This window comes from Panulirus ornatus, chromosome 32, assembly GCF_036320965.1.
Source record: "Panulirus ornatus isolate Po-2019 chromosome 32, ASM3632096v1, whole genome shotgun sequence".
NCBI classification, from domain to species: Eukaryota; Metazoa; Arthropoda; class Malacostraca; order Decapoda; family Palinuridae; genus Panulirus; species Panulirus ornatus.
Genome location: NC_092255.1, coordinates 14,829,203 through 14,852,492, shown reverse-complemented (window position 1 = coordinate 14,852,492; position 23,290 = coordinate 14,829,203). Strand labels below are relative to the sequence as shown.

The 23,290-nt window shown below is 47.5% G+C and overlaps 1 protein-coding gene across 1 annotated transcript in view; it reads left to right on the top strand.

Moving 5' to 3' along the window:
* Positions 1-23,290, top strand: part of LOC139759060 (5-hydroxytryptamine receptor 1-like) — a 719,308-nt gene that overhangs the window by 662,108 nt on the left and 33,910 nt on the right. The window contains 2 exon segments of the mRNA XM_071680984.1: positions 18,708-19,801; positions 19,803-20,122. Of these exon segments, the coding sequence (XP_071537085.1) occupies positions 19,199-19,801; positions 19,803-20,122 (923 nt within the window). The 5' untranslated portion in view covers positions 18,708-19,198.

The following is a 23,290-nucleotide window of genomic DNA, read 5'->3' as shown; positions in this document are numbered from 1 at the left end:
AAAATGAGAGGGAAGGATTTCCATCCCCTCGCTCCCTCCCCTTTTAGTCGCCTTCTACGACACGCAGGGAATACGTGGGAAGTATTCTTAATCTACTATCCCCAGGGATAATATATATATATATATATATATATATATATATATATATATATATATATATATATATATATATGACATTCCTTGTCGTCAATGACAGGATGACACCCTGTCATATGTGACATACAGGAGTGGATGTCAGACGGTATGAAAGTCTTGGCTCGGAGTAGCGCCATGCCAGGCTCACAAACATTTACGTCGTTCATAACATTATGTTTGGTTTTCACTCGAAATTACTCGCAGTTATTCATGATGCAGGCATAGCTGTATATTTTTTTTCTTTTACTTATATCCGTGTCATGCACCCCCCAAAAAACTGTGCCTGTGTGTGAGATTAAGAGTGTTTGATGTATAGAGATTTGTCAGTTGGCTTCCCGACGTAGGTCACATGTATAGTGTGAGTATATGTGGTCTTACGATGATCTTCAACACCTGAAGAAGGAGAAGAAGAAGAAGGAGAAGGTGTTCAAGATTTATCAGTTGGTGGACGTAACGTACATTGACGGCCTTAATGTATCCTGGCAGTTGGTAGGCCTGATAAAGCCCAACCAACCAACCAACCAGTCAATCTACCAACCAACCAATCAACCAGTCAGCCAACCAACCGTCAACCAACCATCCAACCAACCAGTCAGCCAACCAACCAACCCACCAACCAGTCAGTCACCCAACCAACCAACCAGTCAGTCAACCTCCCCAACCAATCAATCAACCAACCAACCAACTAACCACCGGTTAACCAACCATCCAACCAACCAACTAACCAGTCAACCAGTCAATCAACCAACCAGTCAATCAGCCAACCAGTCAATCAACCAACCAACCAAACAACCAACCAACCAACCAACCAACCAACCACCCTTCCTCGCCACCAGTGTTCTAGTGGAAGGTATAATATTACTGAAGCTATTCATGTATTATTTACCCCTGAAGCCGCTCTCCTGCGCTTGGAAGTAAGACATGGCTCGGAAAGTGAGTGAGCTTGGCAGGAACGGAGAAACGCCACGGCCGCCTCCCTTACCCAGGGTTCGAACCTGACCCGTGGTGCGCGCACACGCACCCACACACACCCACACACACACACACATACAGTATCGGAGCCACTGTAGATAATTTGACCACATGGGACCCACTGTGGTGAGGCTCGAGGATACACGTGGCAAATACGAGATGTCCAAGTGTCCGCTTGTACGCCATAGCCACCGCTCTTACGGTCGAGGTAGCCCAGGGTTCGAATCCACCGACGCGGAGGACCCTGGGCCAACCAACTTCGTTAGAGCGCCCTCAGGCGCCGCTGACCGACAGACCTGGGATAATGAAGTTAATATGCTAATTAAGTTACCATGCTAACGGCCCGGGCTATATGCTGGATGGGTGGGCTTAGTCCCAACGCTGGCACCGCTGACAACATTGTTATTGCTGCTCCTGCCAGCACCGCTGACAACGTTGCTACGACTGCCAACGCCAGGGTTGACAGCATTACCAGTGCCGGCTTCGTTGATCTTGGCTCCGCTGGCCACACTGTGCGGTTTAACATCGTTCATCGAAGCTTTGGCTGCCAACAGTGACCTACGACACCGCTGTTTTCCAACTACCCTGACAACAGTATTGCTTCTCTTATTTCTGCCAACGTTGTTACTGCTGCTGATAGCATCGCTGACAACATTATTACCGATGTTGTTAGTACCGTTGGCAACATTGCCAGCGCTGCAAGCACCGCTGACAGCACAGTTGCTTCTAGCTGCCAACACTTGCTGTTGCTGTTGCCAACTCTGTCGCTGTCTTTGGCATTAGCACCGTTGACTACACTGGTGGTACCAGCACCACTGCCAACACTACAGTTGCTCCTGCCGGCTCTACTTACAACGCTGCTGGTGGCCCTAACTCTACTGACAACAATATATAGCCTTCATTGCTGCTTCCAACTTTGCTGGCAGTACTATTCATCCTAGAATTTGTGGCTCAATTTCCACCAGCACGTTGACAACCCATCTGATTCTACTGTTACAAGCACCAGTGACAACATTGCTGCTACTACAGGCATTATAGTCCATTGACAATACTGCTGCTGTTAATTCAACTGACAACAATGTTGCCGCCGCCTCTACTAACCCCACTGGAAAACGTCGCCGTTGACAACACCAGTGACAACACTGCGGCCACTGATAACACCACCGCTGCCAACCCATTGATAACACCACTGCTGCCAACCCACTGATAACACCACTCCTGCCAACCCACTGATAACACCACTCCTGCCAACCCACTGATAACACCACTCCTGCCAACCCACTGATAACACCACTCCTGCCAACCCACTGATAACACCACTCCTGCCAACCCACTGATAACACCACTGCTGCCGCTGCCAACCCACTGATAACACCACTCCTGCCAACCCACTGATAACACCACTGCTGCCAACCCACTGATAACACCACTCCTGCCAACCCAGTGATAACACCACTCCTGCCAACCCACTGATAACACCACTCCTGCCAACCCACTGATAACACCACTGCTGCCGCTGCCAACCCACTGATAACACCACTCCTGCCAACCCACTGATAACACCACTGCTGCCAACCCACTGATAACACCACTCCTGCCAACCCAGTGATAACACCACTCCTGCCAACCCACTGATAACACCACTCCTGCCAACCCACTGATAACACCACTCCTGCCAACCCACTGATAACACCACTCCTGCCAACCCACTGATAACACCACTCCTGCCAACCCACTGATAACACCACTCCTGCCAACCCACTGATAACACCACTGCTGCCGCTGCCAACCCACTGACAACATTGCTGTTTCCGCCAAAGCTGTTGGATCTCGATTGGCCATCTTGCAGCCTTGGCTGACAACACTGCTGCTCCCAGTTCGACACTGACAACAGTGCTCCCCTCGCGCATGCGCATGTAATGCCATTGCTCTTATATGTCTCTTGCTCACTGATATTGCATCGGTACTTCTTTCAGCTTCTGAAAACTTCATAACATCTAACACGAAGTTGTTTCGAATCATGTCTTCGGAACTGTTACGAATCATGTCTCCGAAACTGTTTTGGAGACATGATTCGAAACAGTTTTTTGGAGACGTGATTCGAAGCTGTTTTGGAGACGTGGTTCGAGACAGTTTTTTGGCGATGTGATTGGAAACAGTTTCGCAGACGTGATGCGAAACAGTTTTTGGATGGCGTGATTCGAAACAGCTTTTGGGAGACGTAATTCGAAACAGCTTTTGAGAGACGTGATTCGAAACAGCGACGTGATTCGAAACAGTTTTTGGGAGACGTGATGCGAGACAGTCTTTTGGGAGACGTGATTCGAAGTAGTTTCAGAAACATGATTTGAAACCATGTCGAACCGCGTCTCTCCCTTCGTAAATGCCAATCGTTTAGGACACCAATATCTGACGTCGATTTCTTGCAGGTTAATCAGGTATTGTGTCGTGCCCTGATCACCTTGAAATAACGCGGGATACTGATTGGCTAATCTGTTACAGAAGGTTATGGGACGATTTCGTATTCCGAGGCCTTCCAATCTCGACAGATGTGTTTCCAATTAATCATGTCAGGTTTGTATATGCCGAGTGTAGAGACAGACAGACAGACAGACAGACAGAGAATGGGAATTTCCGAATCGGGCCCCGTAGATGGTCTCAGAAGGTGAAGAATCGAGAGAAAGAGAGAGAGAGAGAGAGAGAGAGAGAGAGAGAGAGAGAGAGAGAGAGAGAGAGAGAGAGGAAAAGATCAAGTCATAGATGGTGTAAGAAGGTAATCAGGAGAGAGAGAGAGAGAGAGAGAGAGAGAGAGAGAGAGAGAGGAAAAGATCAAGTCATAGATGGTGTAAGAAGGTAATCAGGAGAGAGAGAGAGAGAGAGAGAGAGAGAGAGAGAGAGAGAGAGAGAGAGAGAGGATCAAGCCATAGATGGTGTAGTAAGAGGAGACAATTATCAAGCCATAGATGGTGTAGGAAGGTAGTCAGGAGAGAGAGAGAGAGAGAGAGAGAGAGAGAGAGAGAGAGAGAGAGACTCTTAAATTCTCGTGGTATTTTGTACCGACAGGTAAGCTTTTCTTGCATCAGTCAAGTGATACACGCGATACCATGTTATTACATCGCATTCTTCGGTCATTCCTCCGTTCGAGAGCCAAACTTTTCCAAGGGGTGTTTGAACATATCTCGAGAGCGCCAGGGTTCGACTCCCCCGCTTCGCAGACCACCACGACCATAGCACGGCCGTACGACCTTCCAGCACGACCGTGCCCCCCCCCCCCCCAGGACACAGCCGTACGACCTTGAGCACCGTGCAGGAGGGCAGGTGTTCCTTGAGCACAACGGTGCGACTCTCGAGCACGAACGCACGACCCTTATACACGAATGGGTTGACCCTTAGTCACGAAGGTTACCCCAGCCCATGGCGGTACAACCTCTTGGTTATGATGACGTGGCTGACCTTTGACCTGGATATCAAGAAGGGTTGGGTCAAAGGCCAGTCTAGGACCCCCAAGTTTCGTATCATCACGCCCAAAGGGTTGAATATCACGCCATTTCCCGTGTTAACGAGGTAGCGTTCAAGAACAGAAGACTGAGACCTAAGAGTGGAAACTCCTCATTTGTGACCATCTCTGTTCCTTCTTTTGGAGACCTATCATAGGCCTCTGTTTTGTTAAAGACATATTAACTTAACAAAATCATTAACGAAGAATGGCAAAGATATATTTCAAAAGCCGCACGTAAGAAGAAGATGAAGAGGAAGAAAAAGAAGAAGAACAACAACAAGAAGAAGAAGAACAAGAAGAAGAAGAACAAGAAGAGGAAGCAAGAAGAAGAAAAAAAATGGCCCGTCAGTCTTAATTCGTGTCGAGTTCGATGTGCCACAAGAAAGCTGAGGAGGAACCTCTCGCAAAGAAGAAGGCGAGGACGAGGAACTGCTGCTGCTGCTGCTGCTGCTGCTGCTCCTCCTCCTCCTCCTCCTCCTCCTCCTCCTCCTCTTCCCAGCCAAGAACTTCGCAAGACACTTTTACACGAGAAGTTCCCAGAGACGGGAGACGGTGGGGAGGGAGGAGGAGGGAAAAAAATTTATGAAGGAGTTCTAGCGAGCGAGCGAGCCTTGTGCCATGTCTTCCCTCTGTAAGTTTAATGAGTGCGAGGACTTGCTAATAATATTCACGTAGTTGGCATAATTCTTTTACCTAGGCAGGAGGAGGAGGAGGAGGAGGAAGGAAGGAAAAAAAAAAGGAATCGAGAATCGTTAGTTAGTTTGGTTCGCCATTTGCACAGCGTGAGGAGGAGGAGGAGGAGGAAGGTGGGTGGGTGGTTGGGGGGGGGGGAGAGGAAAAGATGAGAGGACTGAATGTAAAGATTAGCCGGATGCAATTTCAATTTCCATATTGGTGAGTTTCCTCTTTTGTAATCCGCGGGAGGGGAAGTTAGTCAATCATAACTTGGGCTTCAGTCATGTTCTTCGGATAGATACATATGTGTATATATATATTTTTTTTTTCTTCTTTTTCCTGAAAGCCCAAATGGTTGCTATGTACTAACAGTCCTCAAACGTTTATTTGATTATCCCTTGGTATTCTGGTGTATCGTGAAGACGTAGATTATCTGAAGAGAGCTAAAGAAGAGAGAGAGAGAGAGAGAGAGAGAGAGAGAGAGAGAGAGAGAGAGAGAGAGAGAGAGAGACATAGACACAGCAGCAGAGAGTTTTTTATTGTGTCTTTATATGTACGTTTGATTCTATATGTAGATATACACCTGTGTAGGTTTGCGTGTTTCTACGGTACATATCACACCTGTTGGTGTCGTTGATCACTGTTTTCTACCGCTTACACAGACAGTAAATGACATTGCTTATAGCCTGATTATAGAACCACAGCATCTGGAACCTATCTATCTATCCATCCATCTAACTTTATAGCTGTGATTTTCTGTTGACCCTTGACTCAAACCTTCATGTATTTTGTTCATTGATCACCAAGTCTCTGATCCGCCCTTCTAGCATGTGTCTCAAAGTTGCCCACACATGAAGTACCACATTACTTCACATTACACTTACTCAATTTCGTAATTTGGTCACTGAGCCGTGGCTTGGTGAAGGACCAAGATATAAGCCACACAAGAGAGGATGACTTTAATGATCGCGCGGGTGTGTGTGTGTGTGTGTGTGTGTGTGTCTCGCTCTATGTGTGGAAGACGATGTCCAGGAATAACACTCTCAGATGTTTCCTCAGCCTCACTGTCATGATGACGGCACGTCCAATCACATCTCTCCCCTTCGGAAGGCTTTTGAAGGGAGTCTTGAGACAGCCGCCGCTGGTGGTGGTGGTAGGGCTGCTCTTGGCATGGGTCATTGTCCGGTCTTCTAATAAAGTTCCTCGAGGCAACAGCACACACGAGGAGAGAGAGAGAGAGAGAGAGAGAGAGAGAGAGAGAGAGAGAGAGAGAGAGAGAGAGAGAGAGCAAACTGGTCATTATATTGCCGGAGGCGAACACTTCAGAATCGCTTGAAGGTGGTGAAGGCATTGGCTGCTGCTGCGTCGTGTGGCACAGCGAATGGGGAGCCCCGTCAACAGCCTTTCGTTACACGTTTCTCAGAGCCGGCGGAGAGAATAGCAAGCACCCTCGAGGCGCCACACATCCCAGGCAGGGGAGGGGGGGGGGGGGGTTAAGGGATTAATGGCCCAGGCCATAAACATCCCCGCGTCATTAGTCTCCACGATGCTGGCTGAAGATCATTATTATCAAAGACGTCCTTCGCGGCGGGCTCCTGGCACTCGCGCCAGCGTCTGTCGCCTTGGATACACAATGTGCGAGGCGGCGGCGGAGGAGGAGGAGGGCAAAACCTCCAAGTCAACTGGCTGCTGCAGGTGAAGCCTTCAGAGGCGCGTTCTTGCACGATCTCGCTGGAGAACCAGCTATACTGTTCGATGGGTGGGTGTGGGTGGGGAGGGTTCCATCACCGGCTAACGTGAGGGATTACATCTACGATATGCTTTCTTGATCGTTCACACAGCCGTCTGAACCACTACATTGTCCTCCAATGGGAGCTGAGTGATAACTCTTGTTATGGCATGGTGTTGCAAGTGAGTGGAGGGAGAGGGAGAGGAGGTCGTCGTCCGGGAAACACCCACCACCTGTCTTGAGTCGTAACCAAGGCAGGAATTTCGTCGAAGACCACGAACTGCGAACCACCCACGTGATCTTTCAGACCTCCGGTGACGGCAGAGGGAGGCAGTCTCACCGTCACCAAACCACAGGACCCGATTGTAACGAAGCGGAACCCTGCACGAACCCCAACATGGCGTCGCCAGGCTCAACACGACACTTTTTTTTTTTTTGGTACATACACTTGTCTGTTGTAGCCCTTGCCTCGCCTCGGGTCTGTCGCAGCCTGGCACTTGACGACCTTTTGAGCAACAACGTGCGAAGACCAATTCCGACCCACCCAATGGCACGGGTAACAAGAAGCCATTCCCTTCAACGTCATCACTCGTGGTTAAAATCGTCCAAGAATTGAAGCGACCACCGTGCTGCCTTTCTCCTCTAATCTCTCATAAACTCGACGCGCTCTGTGCTCATGAAGTTCCCAGCGGGAGGGGAAGTCTAGTCAGTGGCCTTGGTGCCTCCTGCCTCAAAAGACTGACCTGTCACCTGAAAGCTTGTGCATGACGAGAATAACCTAGTGCGTTGCAGGCGTATTGAGAACGAGGAGGAGGGGGAAGGAGAAAAAAAAAATTGATGCGGGAGAGACACCGATATTACCCACCCACCAGGAGAGACGCCGATATAACCCACCCACCAGGAGAGACACCGATATAACCCACCCACCAGGAGAGACGCCGATATAACCCACCCACCAGGAGAGACACCGATATTACCCACCCACCAGGAGAGACACCGATATTACCCACCCACCAGGAGAGACGCCGATACAACCCACCCACCAGGAGTCCCTGTTCTTTTTCCCCTCCTCACCATAACCTTGAGTAAATGGATGTAATTATAATTGATGGTGGTGTCGGAGAAGGCCAAGCGGGAGGCGTTCCTATTCAGTCGTCGGCGTCACTGGAATCATGAGAGTCTCATGAACCGACAGAAGCATATGGTAAGGCTTGAGACGACCATAACGTGGAGGGTATCACCCATAATCACTTTGAGATCCTCTCCCTCTCCCTCTCTTCCTTCGTTGCAGGAGCTACCTGCATAAGGCAGCTGCTCACTCACCTCTGCGTGCGTGTGATGCGTGAGGACAGCAACTGGTGACTCCGGTCCTCAGTGAACAATAACAACAGTCCGTGTGATGATGAAGGGAATAAGACCGTGTGTAGCCAATAGTCAGCCGAGCCATCCATTGAGCCAGCAGCAGCTAATATAGAGCTTTCCCTACTGGTGATCTGCCTGTTCCTGCGCTAGCAAACACGTCGTAAAACATAAGGGTATGGTCGCCCAGCGTCTTGGTTTGCCAAGCAGTGTGTGTGTGTGTATCCTGCCTTCCACGAAGCTCCAGCCGTGTTATAGTGGCGAGGTATGATGTGCTCGGTCGGTATGTATGTCACTGTTATGCACAGTTCCTGAGGATTTCACTGCCACCATTGTTTAGTCTGCCATTACGGTCCTGGTGGTTTGTTGGCTCAGGCTAAGCTCGACTGGTGCAACAATTAGCTGGGATTATGTAGTCACTCCAAACTTTCCCCGAATTGGTTTGACGTTAAGACGTGGGGGTAGTTGAGATGGACCAATGGCGTAGCAGCTCTCTACGACAGCTTTGTGTACACCGAACCCTCTTGTATGTATTAACATTTAAGACTAACGCCTCAGCTTTGTGACAGATGTAATGCCTGTGATCTTGGCACTTCCTTTTCCCGATTGATAACTTGAAAGAAGATATGAGAATACTGAAAGGGATTTTCGGAGAAGGTCGGAGAAAACCAGCTGGTGCGTGCATCCGTTCGAAGGTGCCACCACAAACACGTCATACCCCCATGGATCTTCGTTTTTCTAAGATATAGATTTTTCTATATGTCATCACTGGCCTCCTTCCCATCTCCATGGGGGCGGTACATCGGGGGAATTATTTTAAAATCAGAACTGTCGGGCCTCCCCAACCTCCACCCACCCTGCGCGCTGGGAGAGGGCAGAGATGTCAAAATTCCCTGGGGGTAGACTTTCCACCTCTCGAAGGTGTACATCACAAGGGTAATTCCACTTGCTGAATTCGCCCTCCAGGTTCATGTTCTTGATAGACCGACGTGTCTTAACGCCAGGGGACTCTGCTGATGGCATGGTCTTGATAGGAGAAAAAATAGCTGTTATACACGGGAGGACGGACCGTTGTGGTGTCTATTTCTCCCCCTGTTGATATTGAACAGACCAACACTGTAATCTTATGCCAACAAAGCTCTCGCCACACAACCTTGCACCAGTACGTACTGGGCTGTCGTGAAATCAGTAGTTTCAGAGATGCTTCTGACCCACCATGGCCAGATGTGTGGGCCACACATTTCATCCATAACATTGTTCTACCTCGGGTACTTGAGAAGTATTGTAGATGTGTTATTTTGTCTCGTTTGTTCTTTGATACGTCATCCAGTCACTGTTGTGCAGCTGTTGTTATCTTCAATTACCATGTAAACTGCCGAATTATCCCTTGTGTTGCCCAAACCATGTTAACACCTTCCTCACTGTAATGGATCTCCATCACTGGGGACCCCCACAGTCCCTGGACCTATAATGCACCCTGTATCCTCTCTATCGCTTCCTCCCAGTGAGTTTAGCCGCCGTCGTAGTAAATATGAAACTTGTCTCTTTTCCTTCACCGCGAAACTTTGGAACTCTTTCTCTTCTCATGTCTTTCCCTTCTCATGTCCTTCCCTTCTCACGTCTTTCCCTTCTCATGTCTTTCCCTTTTCATTTCTTTCTCTTGTGTCTTTCCCTTCTCATGTCTTTCCCTTTTCATTTCTTTCTCTTGTGTCTTTCCCTTCTCATGTCTTTCCCTTTTCGTTTCTTTCTCTTTTCATTTCTTTCCCTTCTCATGTCTTTCTCTTCTCATGTCCTTCCCTTCTAATACCTAGTAATGTTGACTCTTTTCTTCTTAAATGGCATATTTTTCTTTCTTCCACGTCCTCCTAAATATCTCTCTTAGATTTCATCATCTTGTTGTTTTTCCGTTTCATCATCCTATCCTCTTGTTCTTCCTTCGTTCGTTCAGCAATAAGTCATGTTCCATTGAAGGCCTGGCCTCTTACGTGAACAACTGGTTGTGACTGGAGTCTATCTTTGCTTAAGTCCCCCGTTCTGCACGGCGTCAATTGCAGGTCTCGCGTTAATCTCAAGGTAGAATATATACCCCACTCCCCCGTCTCAGAACACACACAACCTGTCTTTCAACTCCAAAGACACCCGTTCTTTTAGCTCAAAGCTGCACGTCTCCCACACCACCCATGCCACCGAACTCACAGCAATGGGCTTCGGAATCGACGACCACCACCTTCATCCCCGGTGTGGCTGCTGACCTCGGGGTCATCTCCGCTCGCTAGAGACCCAGAGGGGAAGGGTTCTGTATCCTCCCACCTCACACCCACCGCTCCTGCAGCAGTTCCACCTCCCCTCACCGCACCTCACACCGTGCTCTTAGCCTACGCGTGTGTCCATAAGGAGCGCGGAGGACGCTGGAGCCTGACGTGTGTGTGTGTGTGTGTGTGTGTGTGTGTGTGTGTGTGTGTGAGGCCCCTGGTAGCATTAGTTCTGACGAGTATTCCTCACCAGCAGCAAACCGCTCCACTCGGTGGTAATGAAGGAGGAAGGAGGGGGGAAACGAGGACAGTTTGGTGTTGGTAAATGGTCCAGACGTTGAGAGTACGAGATGCGACCGATTGCTCAAAAGAAAGACGTTTGGGGATCGTTGTTCGTGTGGTGGCGGTGGTGTTCGTGCGGTGGTGTTTGTGTGGTAGTGGTGGTGGTGTTCGTGCGGTGGTGGTGGTGTTCGTGTGTTAATGGTGTTGGTGTTCGTGTGGTGGTGGTGTTCGTGTGAAGGTGGTGGTGATGTTCATGTGGTAGTGGTGGTGTTTGTGTGGTGGTGGTATTCGTGTGGTGGTAGTGGTGGTGTTCGTGCTATAGTGGTGGTGGACTCGTGGTCAGCCCTGGTTTGGTTCATGGAGATACATGTTGAGACGCACACACATTCCCTGGGAAGGACAGTGAAGTCGGGTCCATGTAGACACTCCTCTGTGTAGCTCCTCCTGCATGGTTAGGTTCAAATGGCCTAAGCCATTTACGTCTCCAGGACAACCTCCCTATTGGCCTGGACTCTTCGGCGTTCCCTGGGAAGGTAGTTATCATGGCACCTCTGGACGAGGGGCAGTTACCCACGATGGCCGTTGTACTTGACGTAGTTAGCAGTGTTGTAAATACCACTCCGGGTCCTCCTGTGTTAAGAGCATTCAGCACACGGAGAGGTTCATGTATGGGAGCTATGCTCGTGTATTTGTGCGAGATTCTCGACGATATTAACCATCACTTGGCGTGCTAACTACACACACACACACACACACACACACACACACACACACACACACACACACACACACACACTCACACACTACCGTGGTGTAGCGGTTAGCGTTCCCGAGCGTCTGGGATCAGACCCGCTTAGGTTCGAGTTCTGGCCGCGGCATCCGGTCCACAGTCCACTCAGAGCTGTTCATCCCTCCTCCACACGGGAATGGTGGATAAAATGGGTAACCTAGCATAGGCTAGTGTGTATGTGTGTGTGTGTGTGTGTGTGTGTGCAGATGCTGATATACACATATATCCCTCCCCCCCCCGCGATATGTATACATGACTATGAGAGTATATACATATGCAGTACAGGGAAGTGACATGAAGTATGTGATGTTCATAGAGTAAATACGACGAGAGATCCGTGGAAATGCCCGGGTCGTCCCTGTGTGTACGGACGCACGCCGCGTAAACAACGCTTGTGCAAAAAGCCTTAATTAATCTACAGTGATTAAAAGTCAGAAATGAAAAGACTGGTTGTGTATTTCCCAGGATGAATGCACAGGTATACATATGACTCATACATGGTAAACGTGTTCAGCGTGCAGAGACATGCATAAACAATATGCGTACACATGAGCGATATACATAGGTAGGATTAAAAATCCATCGTGCTTCCAGTGAGAGTCAGGAGAGTCCACAGTGTCTCCAGTGAGAGTCAGGAGAGTCCATGGTGTCTGCAGTCAGAGTCAGGAGAGTCCATAGTGTCTCCAGTGAGAGTCAGGAGAGTCCATAGTGTCTCCAGTGAGAGTCAGGAAAGTCCATAGTGTCTCCAGTGAGAGTCAGGAGAGTCCATGGTGTCTACAGTGAGAGTCAGGAGAGTCCATAGTGTCTCCAGTGAGAGTCAGGAGAGTCCATGGTGTCTACAGTGAGAGTCAGGAGAGTCCATAGTGCCCTCAAGTGAGTCAGGAGAGTCCATAGTGCCCCAAGTGAGTCAGGAAAGTCCATAATGCCTCCAGGGAGAGTTAGGAGAGTCCATAATGCCTCCAGTGAGAGTCAGGAGAGTCCATAATACCTCCAGTGAGAGTCAAGAGAGTCCATAATACCTCCAGTGAGAGTCAAGAGAGTCCATAATGCCCCCAAGTGAGTCAGGATAGTCCATAATGCCTCCAGTGAAAGTCAGGAGAGTCCATAATGCCTCCAGTGAGAGTCAGGAGAGTTTATAATGCCTCCAGTGAGAGTCAGGAGAGTTTATAATGCCTCCAGTGAGAGTCAGGAGAGTTTATAATGCCTCCAGTGAGAGTCAGGAGAGTTTATAATGCCTCCAGTGAGAGTCAGGAGAGTTTATAATGCCTCCAGTGAGAGTCAGGAGAGTTTATAATGCCTCCAGTGATAGTCAGGAGAGTTTATAATGCCTCCAGTGAGAGTCAGGAGAGTTTATAATGCCTCCAGTGAGAGTCAGGAGAGTTTATAATGCCTCCAGTGAGAGTCAGGAGAGTTTATAATGCCTCCAGTGAGAGTCAGGAGAGTTTATAATGCCTCCAGTGATAGTCAGGAGAGTTTATGATGCCTCCAGTGAGAGTCAGGAGAGTCCATAATGCCTCCAGTGAGAGTCAAGAGAGTCCATAATGCCTCCAGTGAGAGTCAGGAGAGTCCATAATGCCTCCAGTGAGAGTCAAGAGAGTCCATAATGCCCCAGTGAGAGTCAGGAGAGACCATAATGCCCACATGAGAGTCAGTGAGAGGCTGGGACGTTGAAACTTTCATATGGTAAGGAAAAGAAAATGTCCCCGGCTTCGAACCCAAGGATCTATCGGTAAGAAGAAAGAAAATGGGATTCACTTTTCCAAGCACAGTCATTAATCATATGTGAACCTCTTTGAGTATCTGGATCGAAATTGGGAGCATTATGTCGAAATAGGGGACATAAAATCGAAATGGGGAACATTAGATCGAAATGGGGAACCATTAGATCGAAATGGGGAACCATTAGATCGAAATGGGGAACCATTAGATCGAAATGGTGAGCACTAGATCGAAATGGCGAACATCAGATCGAAATAGGGAACGTTAGATCGAAATGGGGAACCATTAGATCGAAATGGTGAGCACTAGATCGAAATGGCGAACATCAGATCGAAATAGGGAACCATTAGATCGAAATGGGGAACCATTAGATCGAAATGGGGAACCATTAGATCGAAATGGGGAACCATTAGATCGAAATGGGGAACCATTAGATCGAAATGGGGAACCATTAGATCGAAATGGGGAACCATTAGATCGAAATGGGGAACCATTAGATCGAAATGGGGAACCATTAGATCGAAATGGGGAACATTAGATCGAAATGGGGAACCATTAGATCGAAATGGGGAACCATTAGATCGAAATGGGGAACCATTAGATCGAAATGGGGAACCATTAGATCGAAATGGGAAACCATTAGATCGAAATGGGGAGCACTAGATCGAAATGGCGAACATCAGATCGAAATAGGGAACGTTAGATCGAAATGGGGAACCATTAGATCGAAATGGTGAGCACTAGATCGAAATGGCGAACATCAGATCGAAATAGGGAACGTTAGATCGAAATACGAAACTCTAGATCGAAATGGGGAAACATTAGATCGAAATGGGGAACCATTAGATCGAAATGGGGAACCATTAGATCGAAATGGGAAAACATTAGATCGAAATAGGGAACATTACACCATAAATGAACTCGTCCATTACTGTCCATTGTAACCGTAATCATTTCATCAGGGTCTCTCTCTCTCTCTCTCTCTCTCTCTCTCTCACAGTGACACGCCATCTATGAGAGATACTTGCGACGCTCGAATATGGTTATTGCTCCACTTATGTGTGGGGGGCTATCCTGTGTGTGTGTGTGTACACACATATGGCTTCTGGCAAGTCCGAAGGGAAGGGGATGGTAATGAAGTGATGGGGGAGTATTGGACGCCCGAGCAGAGCGCACGAAGAAGTGAGACGGTGAGGGGGAGTGTGTCATCTCTTTGCCGAAGGGCCGCCTGGGATAAGGGGTCTGCATAGGTTCGAATCTTGGTGGCGGCAAGCCAATCCACAGGCATCCCAGCTGTTCATCCTCACCCACGGGGTTTAGTTGATGAAATGGATATCTAGATCAGGCTAAGATTATAGGTAGATAGATAGGTAGATAGATAGGTAGATAGATAGATAGATAGATAACGTCCTATAGCCAGATGCGACGGACGGGAGTCCTAGGGCCAGACGGCTCCCGTATAGAACCGTACAGACGGCCAAGCCTCACCTCAAATCTGGTCTGTAGAAACAGCTTCGTAATCGTATAAGTCGTGTGATATATATAGTACCAGATGCTTAATCTCCATCCTAACCTTTCGATTGGGTCCCATTCCCCTCACCAGACTGCCGCCATGCCACCTCCTGCTTCCATTCCATAACATCGCGAGAGACCGTCGCGCGACATCCCGTGAGCCTCCGTTGTTCTCTTCCGTTGTTCTCACCCGAAGGAAGAACGCGGCTCCTCCTATGACCTCGGTGTATTAGTCTCTGTGTTGAATCTCTCATCTGAACTTTTTGCTTTTACTGTCCTATCTCCTATATAGATTTTCACTTTAAAGTAATTGTCTGTCCTCCAGCAGATAACCTGGTCATAGACCATCAGGTCTTGTGTTATCTGGCTTTCCCATGTACTGCCATGAGGGTATACTATTACTGTCCTCCAGCAGATAACCTGGTCATAGACCATCAGGTCTTGTGTTATCTGGCCTCATTCCCATGTACTGCCATGAGGGTATACTATTACTGTCCTCCAGCAGATAACCTGGTCATACACCATCAGGTCTTGTGTTATCTGGCTTTCCCATGTACAGTTCTTATCCAGAGCGAAGAAATTAGATAATATGGAGAGTCTTTCCAGAGGTCAACAATTACTCTACTCACTCTCCTTGTAAGTATGGAGAGTCACGAGTCAGTCGATTGAGCAGAGATGACCTGCATCAACTCTCCCAGAGCTGAGCTGAGCTGAGTCAGAGGAACACGTCACTGGAATGGTGGGCATGAAATCTAATCGGTGAGGTAGATGGGGGTTCCCACCCGTGCATGTCCTGGTGGAGGAGGCTGTGTGGGAACTGCTCATGTTGTTAGAGTCGTTGATTAATGGTTTAACGGAGTTCATATGTGTGTGTGTGTGTGTGTGTGTGTGTGTGTTACCAGAATCCACGGAAGCAGAGAGGAAAATGTACGGGATCTTTAGGCTATCTTGAGAGACACGCACTAACAAGAAATTCAGCCCGTCAGGCTGTCTATAACACGGGGGTGTACACACAACGTGAACTTACGACACTTGGAAGTCTCCCCATCCTGCTTTAGCGTCCGATGGTCATAAGGGGGATGAAACGTCTGAGGAATCAGGTCAGGTGAATCTTGACATCACCTCTGAAGTGCCCAACACCTCGCACTAATGTACTTAACAGCGGTACATGAGGTTGGACGAGACTCTGTAACATATCTTTCCTCAGTCTGTAGGATGATCACTAGTGGCTTTATGCTGGAATAAAGCCCTAATTATGCTGGAATAAAGCCCTAATTATGCTGGAATAAAGCCCTAATTACACTGGCAGATTCTGACACTAACTTGATGCCGGTTGATACGGGGTTTTTTTGGGGGGGGAGTCTTTCCCGTCTGACCAACATGAAACCTATTACAACCGTTACAGGGGATTATGTACACACTACGGGTCGTATCCAAAGGGTTATTTGGGATGGGGTTGTTGTTTTACCATTTTGTTCTATTTGAATGCCGCTTGGACATCAGGTTTCCCTTAGGGTTAGGATATCAAAGAAATATTCATGGAACAGTATAACAAACGTGTGTTGTTTCCCCCTCTTCTATAAATCATAACAAAGGCTCTTCAGCATGGTATTGGAGCTTATTGCTTATCTCTGATGTGATTCGCATTTTGTCATCCACAAACACCAGGGTCTACAATCATACAAGCTCTTATATCTGTGATTCTCTTTTTGCTTTTGTGGTTTGATTGCTTTTGTTACATACGGAACTCTCTTGCATATATATATATATATATATATATATATATATATATATATATATATATATATATATATATATATATATATATATTGTCTAGACTGTGTTTTTAATTAACGGAAAAAAGGAGAAAATCTATAATGAATCCCTCTCATTTCGCTGATCCGTCCGGCGTCCAGTGTCCTTTGAAACTAGAATTAGACGGGGAATTTGAAGCTCCGGCTCTAATTCTCAAATTGGCTTCCGCGTCGAGTAGGACCTGGGACTAATTATACGAGGCGCTGTGAGTGGCATTTGGCACTGTTGGGTCGGGAAATGGAGCCTCCAAAACCAATATCAAAACTGGTGATGAGCTATTGCTGGCTGATGCAGAAATTGATACTACCCTCCTCCTCTTCCCTCCTCCAGGGGACACCATTAGATGAATTCCCTCCTCTTCCTCTTCCCTCCTTCAGGGGACACCATTAGATTAATTCCCTCCTCCTCTTCCCTCTTGCAGGGGACACCATTAGATGAATTCCCTCCTCTTCCTCTTCCCTCCTTCAGGGGACACCATTAGATGAATTCCCTCCTCTTCCTCTTCCCTCCTTCAGGGGACACCATTAGATTAATTCCCTCCTCCTCCTCTTCCCTCCTTCAGGGGACACCATTAGATTAATTCCCTTCTCCTCCTCTTCCCTCCTTCAGGGGACACCATTAGATTAATTCCCTCCTCCTCCTCCTCCTCCTCCCTCCTCCAGGGGACACCATTAGATTAATACCCTCCTGAACCCACCAGATGTAGGGCAAAACGTTCCCCAAAGTCGCCCATTCTAACACCTCCTTATCTCCATATCTGGTTCCCTGTCTTGAACTGCGCTCTCATCTCTTCCTTCTCAATATTCCTTCTCTCCTTATTTTCAATATTCCTAACCTTATCTTCAATATTCCTTATACCGTATTCCCTTTAAGGCATTTTCCCCCCCACTCACCAATCAGCCCACTCACCATCATCCTAATGGACCACTCACCACCATCATCCCATTAGCCCACTCACCTTCGCCCTTTCCAGTTCCACTCACCATCACTCCAACAACCCAATCACCATCCCCAACAGCCTACACGCCGTGCTCAACAACCCAGTCAACCCTACAATACAGTCACCATTCCCAACAGCCAACACACCATTCCCTAACAACCCAATCACCCTACAACCCAATTACCATCAACAAGAGTCTACCCGCCATTCCCAACAACCCAATCACCATCCCCTCAAAACCCCCATTCACCAGCATCTCCAACACTCCACACGTATTCCTAAAAGCCCTTCTCCACCACAGAAACTCCGATCCACAAAATTCACTTTTTTTTTTTTTCCATGATATCTAATTAAACAGATTTTTTTCCTTCTCCCGCTGCAATGCGCTTGAAATATTCAAGATCACATTGATACAGCATTTGGTCTTTTGCTGACTCCAGGGATCTGAAATTTCATACGCTTTTCCATGTACAGAGGATGGGAATATGATATTCAGTACTTGATATTCTTATGATACTGCCGGTTTATGTATATATATATATATATATATATATATATATATATATATATATATATATATATATATATATATATATATATATATCAACTGACTGTTATATTCCTTTCTTGTATCTCCCGTGATGATGTGATTATTACACGAAAGTGCGCTTGGGAACTTATCGTGTTTCATCTCACCCTGGACTCATAGGAATATATATATATATATATATATATATATATATATATATATATATATATATATATATATATATATATATATATACACACATAGAGAGAGAGAGAGAGAGAGAGAGAGAGAGAGAGAGAGAGAGAGAGAGAGAGAGAGAGAGAGAGAAGTAAAACTGTATTTCTAAAATGAGATTGAAATTTGTGGAATTTTTACTGATAATCAAGTTTTTTTTAGGTCTGTCACTCAACATAAACTGTGACAGATAATGACATATGTGTGGACGAATTGTACTGCCATTTTGAACTGACTCCTATTTTTTTTCTCCCTTTCTTTCCAGGGTCTAGCGAGAGATGAGACCCCGGTCCCTCCTTCGTAGATATATTCCAGAGTTTAGCCTCCCTCACCTTGGTAACTCACGAAGAAGACCTGGAAATGCCGTGGCAAAGGCAGGTAGATCGTGCTTATAGCTCTAAGCATTTACCGAGGTGGTGACGACAACGATGCTGGCCCTGGAATGACACCAAGTCAGCCTGGAGAAGTGTAGGTCGACCCGCTGGAAAGATGAGGTCCAGACCATCCGACGCCTGAGGAGTAGACATTACCTTTTCCTACGTGTCCTTGGCCGTGTATAGGGTGTCGCCTCACACGCGCGCACTTCAAGCGCGCGCCCGTGGTGGGGTGTCGCCACCCACGCCCTCTGCGGGTGTCCAGCCAGGTCCTCGGGTGGTGGCGTAGCGGTGGTGGTGTTGATGGTGACGGGGCGCGGTGAGTCGGTCCAGACATGGGACACAGAGCCCTCTGTCAGCCGGGCTGAGATTATTGGCGGCAATGTTGGCCTCCGCGGCCCTAACCAGCCCCACCACACCCGCCGCAGACCACCTCCTCAACATCTCCCAAGCCGCCAGCCTGGTCCTGCAGCCCTCCGAGGACGCCCTCACCCTCGCTGCGGGCACCCACGAACCAATGGTAGGCACTGATTCGACTCTGGTGGTAGTGGATCCAGTTAACGTGACAACGGTGGGCGGCGGGAGCGAGGAGACCGATGAGGGCGTGATACAAGGGCTCTTCACCACCGTTCTCCTGGTCCTGGTGTTGCTTATGATCATCATCGGCACCGTGGTCGGCAACCTTCTCGTCTGCGTCGCCGTCTGCCTCGTCAGGAAGCTCAGGAGACCTTATAACTACCTTCTGGTGAGCCTGGCGGTGTCGGACCTGTGCGTGGCGCTGTTGGTCATGCCCATGGCGCTGCTGCACGAACTCTTGGGCGAGTGGCAGTTCGGGAGGCTCGCCTGCGACGTGTGGGTATCGTTCGATGTGTTGTCCTGTACCGCCAGCATCCTGAACTTATGTATGATCAGCGTGGACAGGTACTTGGCCATCACCAAGCCCTTGGAATACGGCGTAAAGCGCACTCCGCGCAGGATGGTGGCCTTACATAGTCTTCGTATGGCTAGGGGCGGCTTTCATCAGCGTACCGCCCATCCTCATACTCGGGAACGAGCATGGTGACGGCTCCATGTGCGAGGTCTCGCAGAACTTCTGGTACCAGATCTACGCCACCTTCGGTTCCTTCTACATTCCCCTCACGGTGATGGTCATCGTCTACTACAAGATCTTCTGCGCGGCGAAGAGGATCGTGGACGAAGAGCGGAAGGCACAGGCTCACCTCCGTCTCGTTGAGGAAGCCGAAGCAGACGCGCGAGCCTCGACAGCTGTATTGGGGTCATACACTCAGCTCAAACCCGTGTCCAGGTAAGGTCTCTGGAAAGATTATTTAGATGTTGGACCTCATTTCTCAGCTATGAGTACGTACGCCTCCTTAACACCATAAGCACGATGGTACGACCCTTGGGCGCGACAGTACATTCTGTCACGAAGAATGGCTCTTTCAATTGACTTTTCTACCAACTTAATTTGGCTTTATTTTTCATCAAATCGTTATTCTGATTCAGCATATACGCATTTTTGGAGGATTTGACATCGGCCAAACTTTACGCACTTTTTTCTCTTCTAGTTTATGCCGTTTTGTACGTTCTGAAGGGTCTAGCGTGGGTGCTTTTGGCAAAACAGACAGAACCACCTAATTGAACATGTGTAACTGCTGTTTCCCCGCCGCAAACACCTGTCTTTCCAAATATCCTCGGAGTTGCGTACTTCCTGTCTATCTATACAGCTCGACTCGCTGTGGTTTTTCTGGAGGAGATGCAGAGTGACCTCGCTAGATACTCCTGGTACATCCTAAACCCTATTACTTTTGCGTCCCCCAACATCCCTCTATACCCAGTGTGACACGTCCTTTGCACTCCGTTGTGTGTGTATTCATTTTAACCCGCCGCTCTTATTGGTGGTTGTCTTCAGTCTTATCGTCACAGCATGACCTTCTTATTAGTGAGAGTTCTTCATATAAATCCCTCAAAATCCAAATTGATTTAGATATCCGTCGATATCTGATGATGCGTTCTGAAAAGAAATGGCCGCCTGCCTTATGCGTTCCTCTCCTATTTACAATTTACACTGCTTTTAATCCCCTGCTTCACATCCTATTTAAAATTTACTACTCTTTTTAGTCTCCTTCATCTAACACCCAGTTTCATCATAGTTTAACTTGATTTCCATGTCTTCAACCTCTTTCCATTCTATCACTTGTGATTAGTTGCTCCACACTTCATACTGTTGGTCATCTCGACACCAATTCTCGATACTGCCTACTTATACAGTACGGAATGGGAGACTGGTGGGCTTAGGAGAAGCGACGTTCAGCTTCTGCAAAGCCCGCCAGCGTCAAGGGTCAAGAAATGACCTTCGGGTTCGTGGCTATACTTAAATGAGATTGTAATATTTGCCAGCAGAAGGTTCGTCTTGTCTCCCTCACAGCGTCGACGGGTCGGGCACAATGTGGATTCCTGAGGCTTATTTTCTGCTAGACAGACACTTGCGTCATGGCCCCCCTTTTTTTTCCACTGTCTCCTTTTCTCCTTTTCGCCTTGCTTGACATTTACGTGGGCGGAACTTCATCGTGCATGTTTCAAGCCAACTATTGGAGATTGTGTAAGGTTCCCGCGTAAGCGGATGCAGTCTACTTCCCTCACGCCCTTTGGCATCATCCATAAACACACCCCTGCGTGAGTCCAGTCCCTCTGGCAAGTCGTCTAGAAAGATGAAGAAGATCAGTGGTCCCAGGACCGAACCCTGTGGCACGACACTAGTTACCCCACATTGTGTGTGTGTGTGTGTGTGTGCGTCTCTGTGTCTGTGTGTGTTTGTCTGTCTTTATGAATATAATGAGACAAGCTGCGTGCTGTGATGTCAGATTCAACAAGGAAGAGATTTATCATCCAGAATTTTATTAGAAATTTGAGTCAAGATTAGCTCTCTCTCTCTCTCTCTCTCTCTCTCTCTCTCTCTCTCTATATATATATATATATATATATATATATATATATATATATATATATATATGTATTATCCCTGGGGATAGGGGTGAAAGAATACTTCCCACGCATTCCTCGCGTGTCGTAGAAAGCGACTAGAGGGGACGGGAGCGGGGGCCAGAAATCCTCCCCTCCTTGTATTTTTTTTTTAACTTTCTAAAATGAGAAACAGATATATATATATATATATATATATATATATATATATATATATATATATATATATATATATATATATATATATATATGATTATATCCCTTACAGCGAAATACTGCCAGTTCAAGGTTGACACCATGCACTCTCCAGGTTCGCACCGTTGTATTCAGGCTGGCTAATCTTACACTGCCGGTTAATTTGTCAGAGTCATGGGTTAATGAGGTGGTCCGAGGGGAACAGAGCAGTCAGAGTGCCAGCACGACGCGTGTCCCACGCCATACATCACCACCTCGCTCTCATGAGGTGCCCCCCAGTGTCAACCTGGCAGTTGGCAGTGGTCTGCCCTCCCACACCTGTTGTTGCAAGGTCGACCTCCTCTCTCTCTCTCTCTCTCTCTCTCTCTCTCTCTCTCTCTCTCTCTCTCTCTCTCTCTCTCTCTCTCTCTCTCTCTATCTATCTCTCTCTCTCTCTCTCTCTCTCTCTCTCTCTCTCTCTCTCTCTCTCTCTCTCTCTCTCTCTCTCTCTCTCTCTCAAAAACTACCCTCTCCTTGGGGAAATAAGATGCAGACTGTGTGTATATGTGTGTGGGTGTGGGTGTGAGTGTGAGTGTGTGTGTGGGGGGGGTGGTTATTGGTCCCTAATACATAAAGATAGGAAGTTAATTTGTAATTTTTTTTTTTTTTTTTTTTTTTTTTTTTTTTTTTTTTTACTCTTCTGTGTGTGTGTGTGTGTGTGTGTGGAGGGAAGACCCAGGAACGTGATTAGAAAGTGGGCACTTTTATGCTGTAGGGATACTAGTTTCTAATTACTTTTTGATTGGTTTATTGATCGCCCACGCCGGAGAAATGTTAGCTGTGTGGGTGTTTAACACACACACACACACACACGCACACACACACACACATGCACACACACACGCATGCACACACACATATATGAAGAGATGGGGCCTCACGAGTGTAAAACTCACTCCCCGTACAATACATATGAAAAGTTACATAAAGCTTTCGTCTCAGTTAGGATATATATATATATATATATATATATATATATATATATATATATATATATATATATATATATTCGTCTTTTCCCGCGTTAGCGAGGTAGCGTCAAGAACAGAGGACTGAGTCATAGAGGGAAAATCCTCACCTGGCCCCATTCTCTGTTCATTTCTTTTGCCATCTCTCTCTCTCTCTCTCTCTCTCTCTCTCTCTCTCTCTCTCTCTCTCTCTCTCTCTCTCTCTCTCTCTCTCTCTCTCCCCGCCCCAAGGTCTGTCATCCACCTTCGGAAACAATTCTGTGATGATTGATGTTAGACTGGGCGAGACA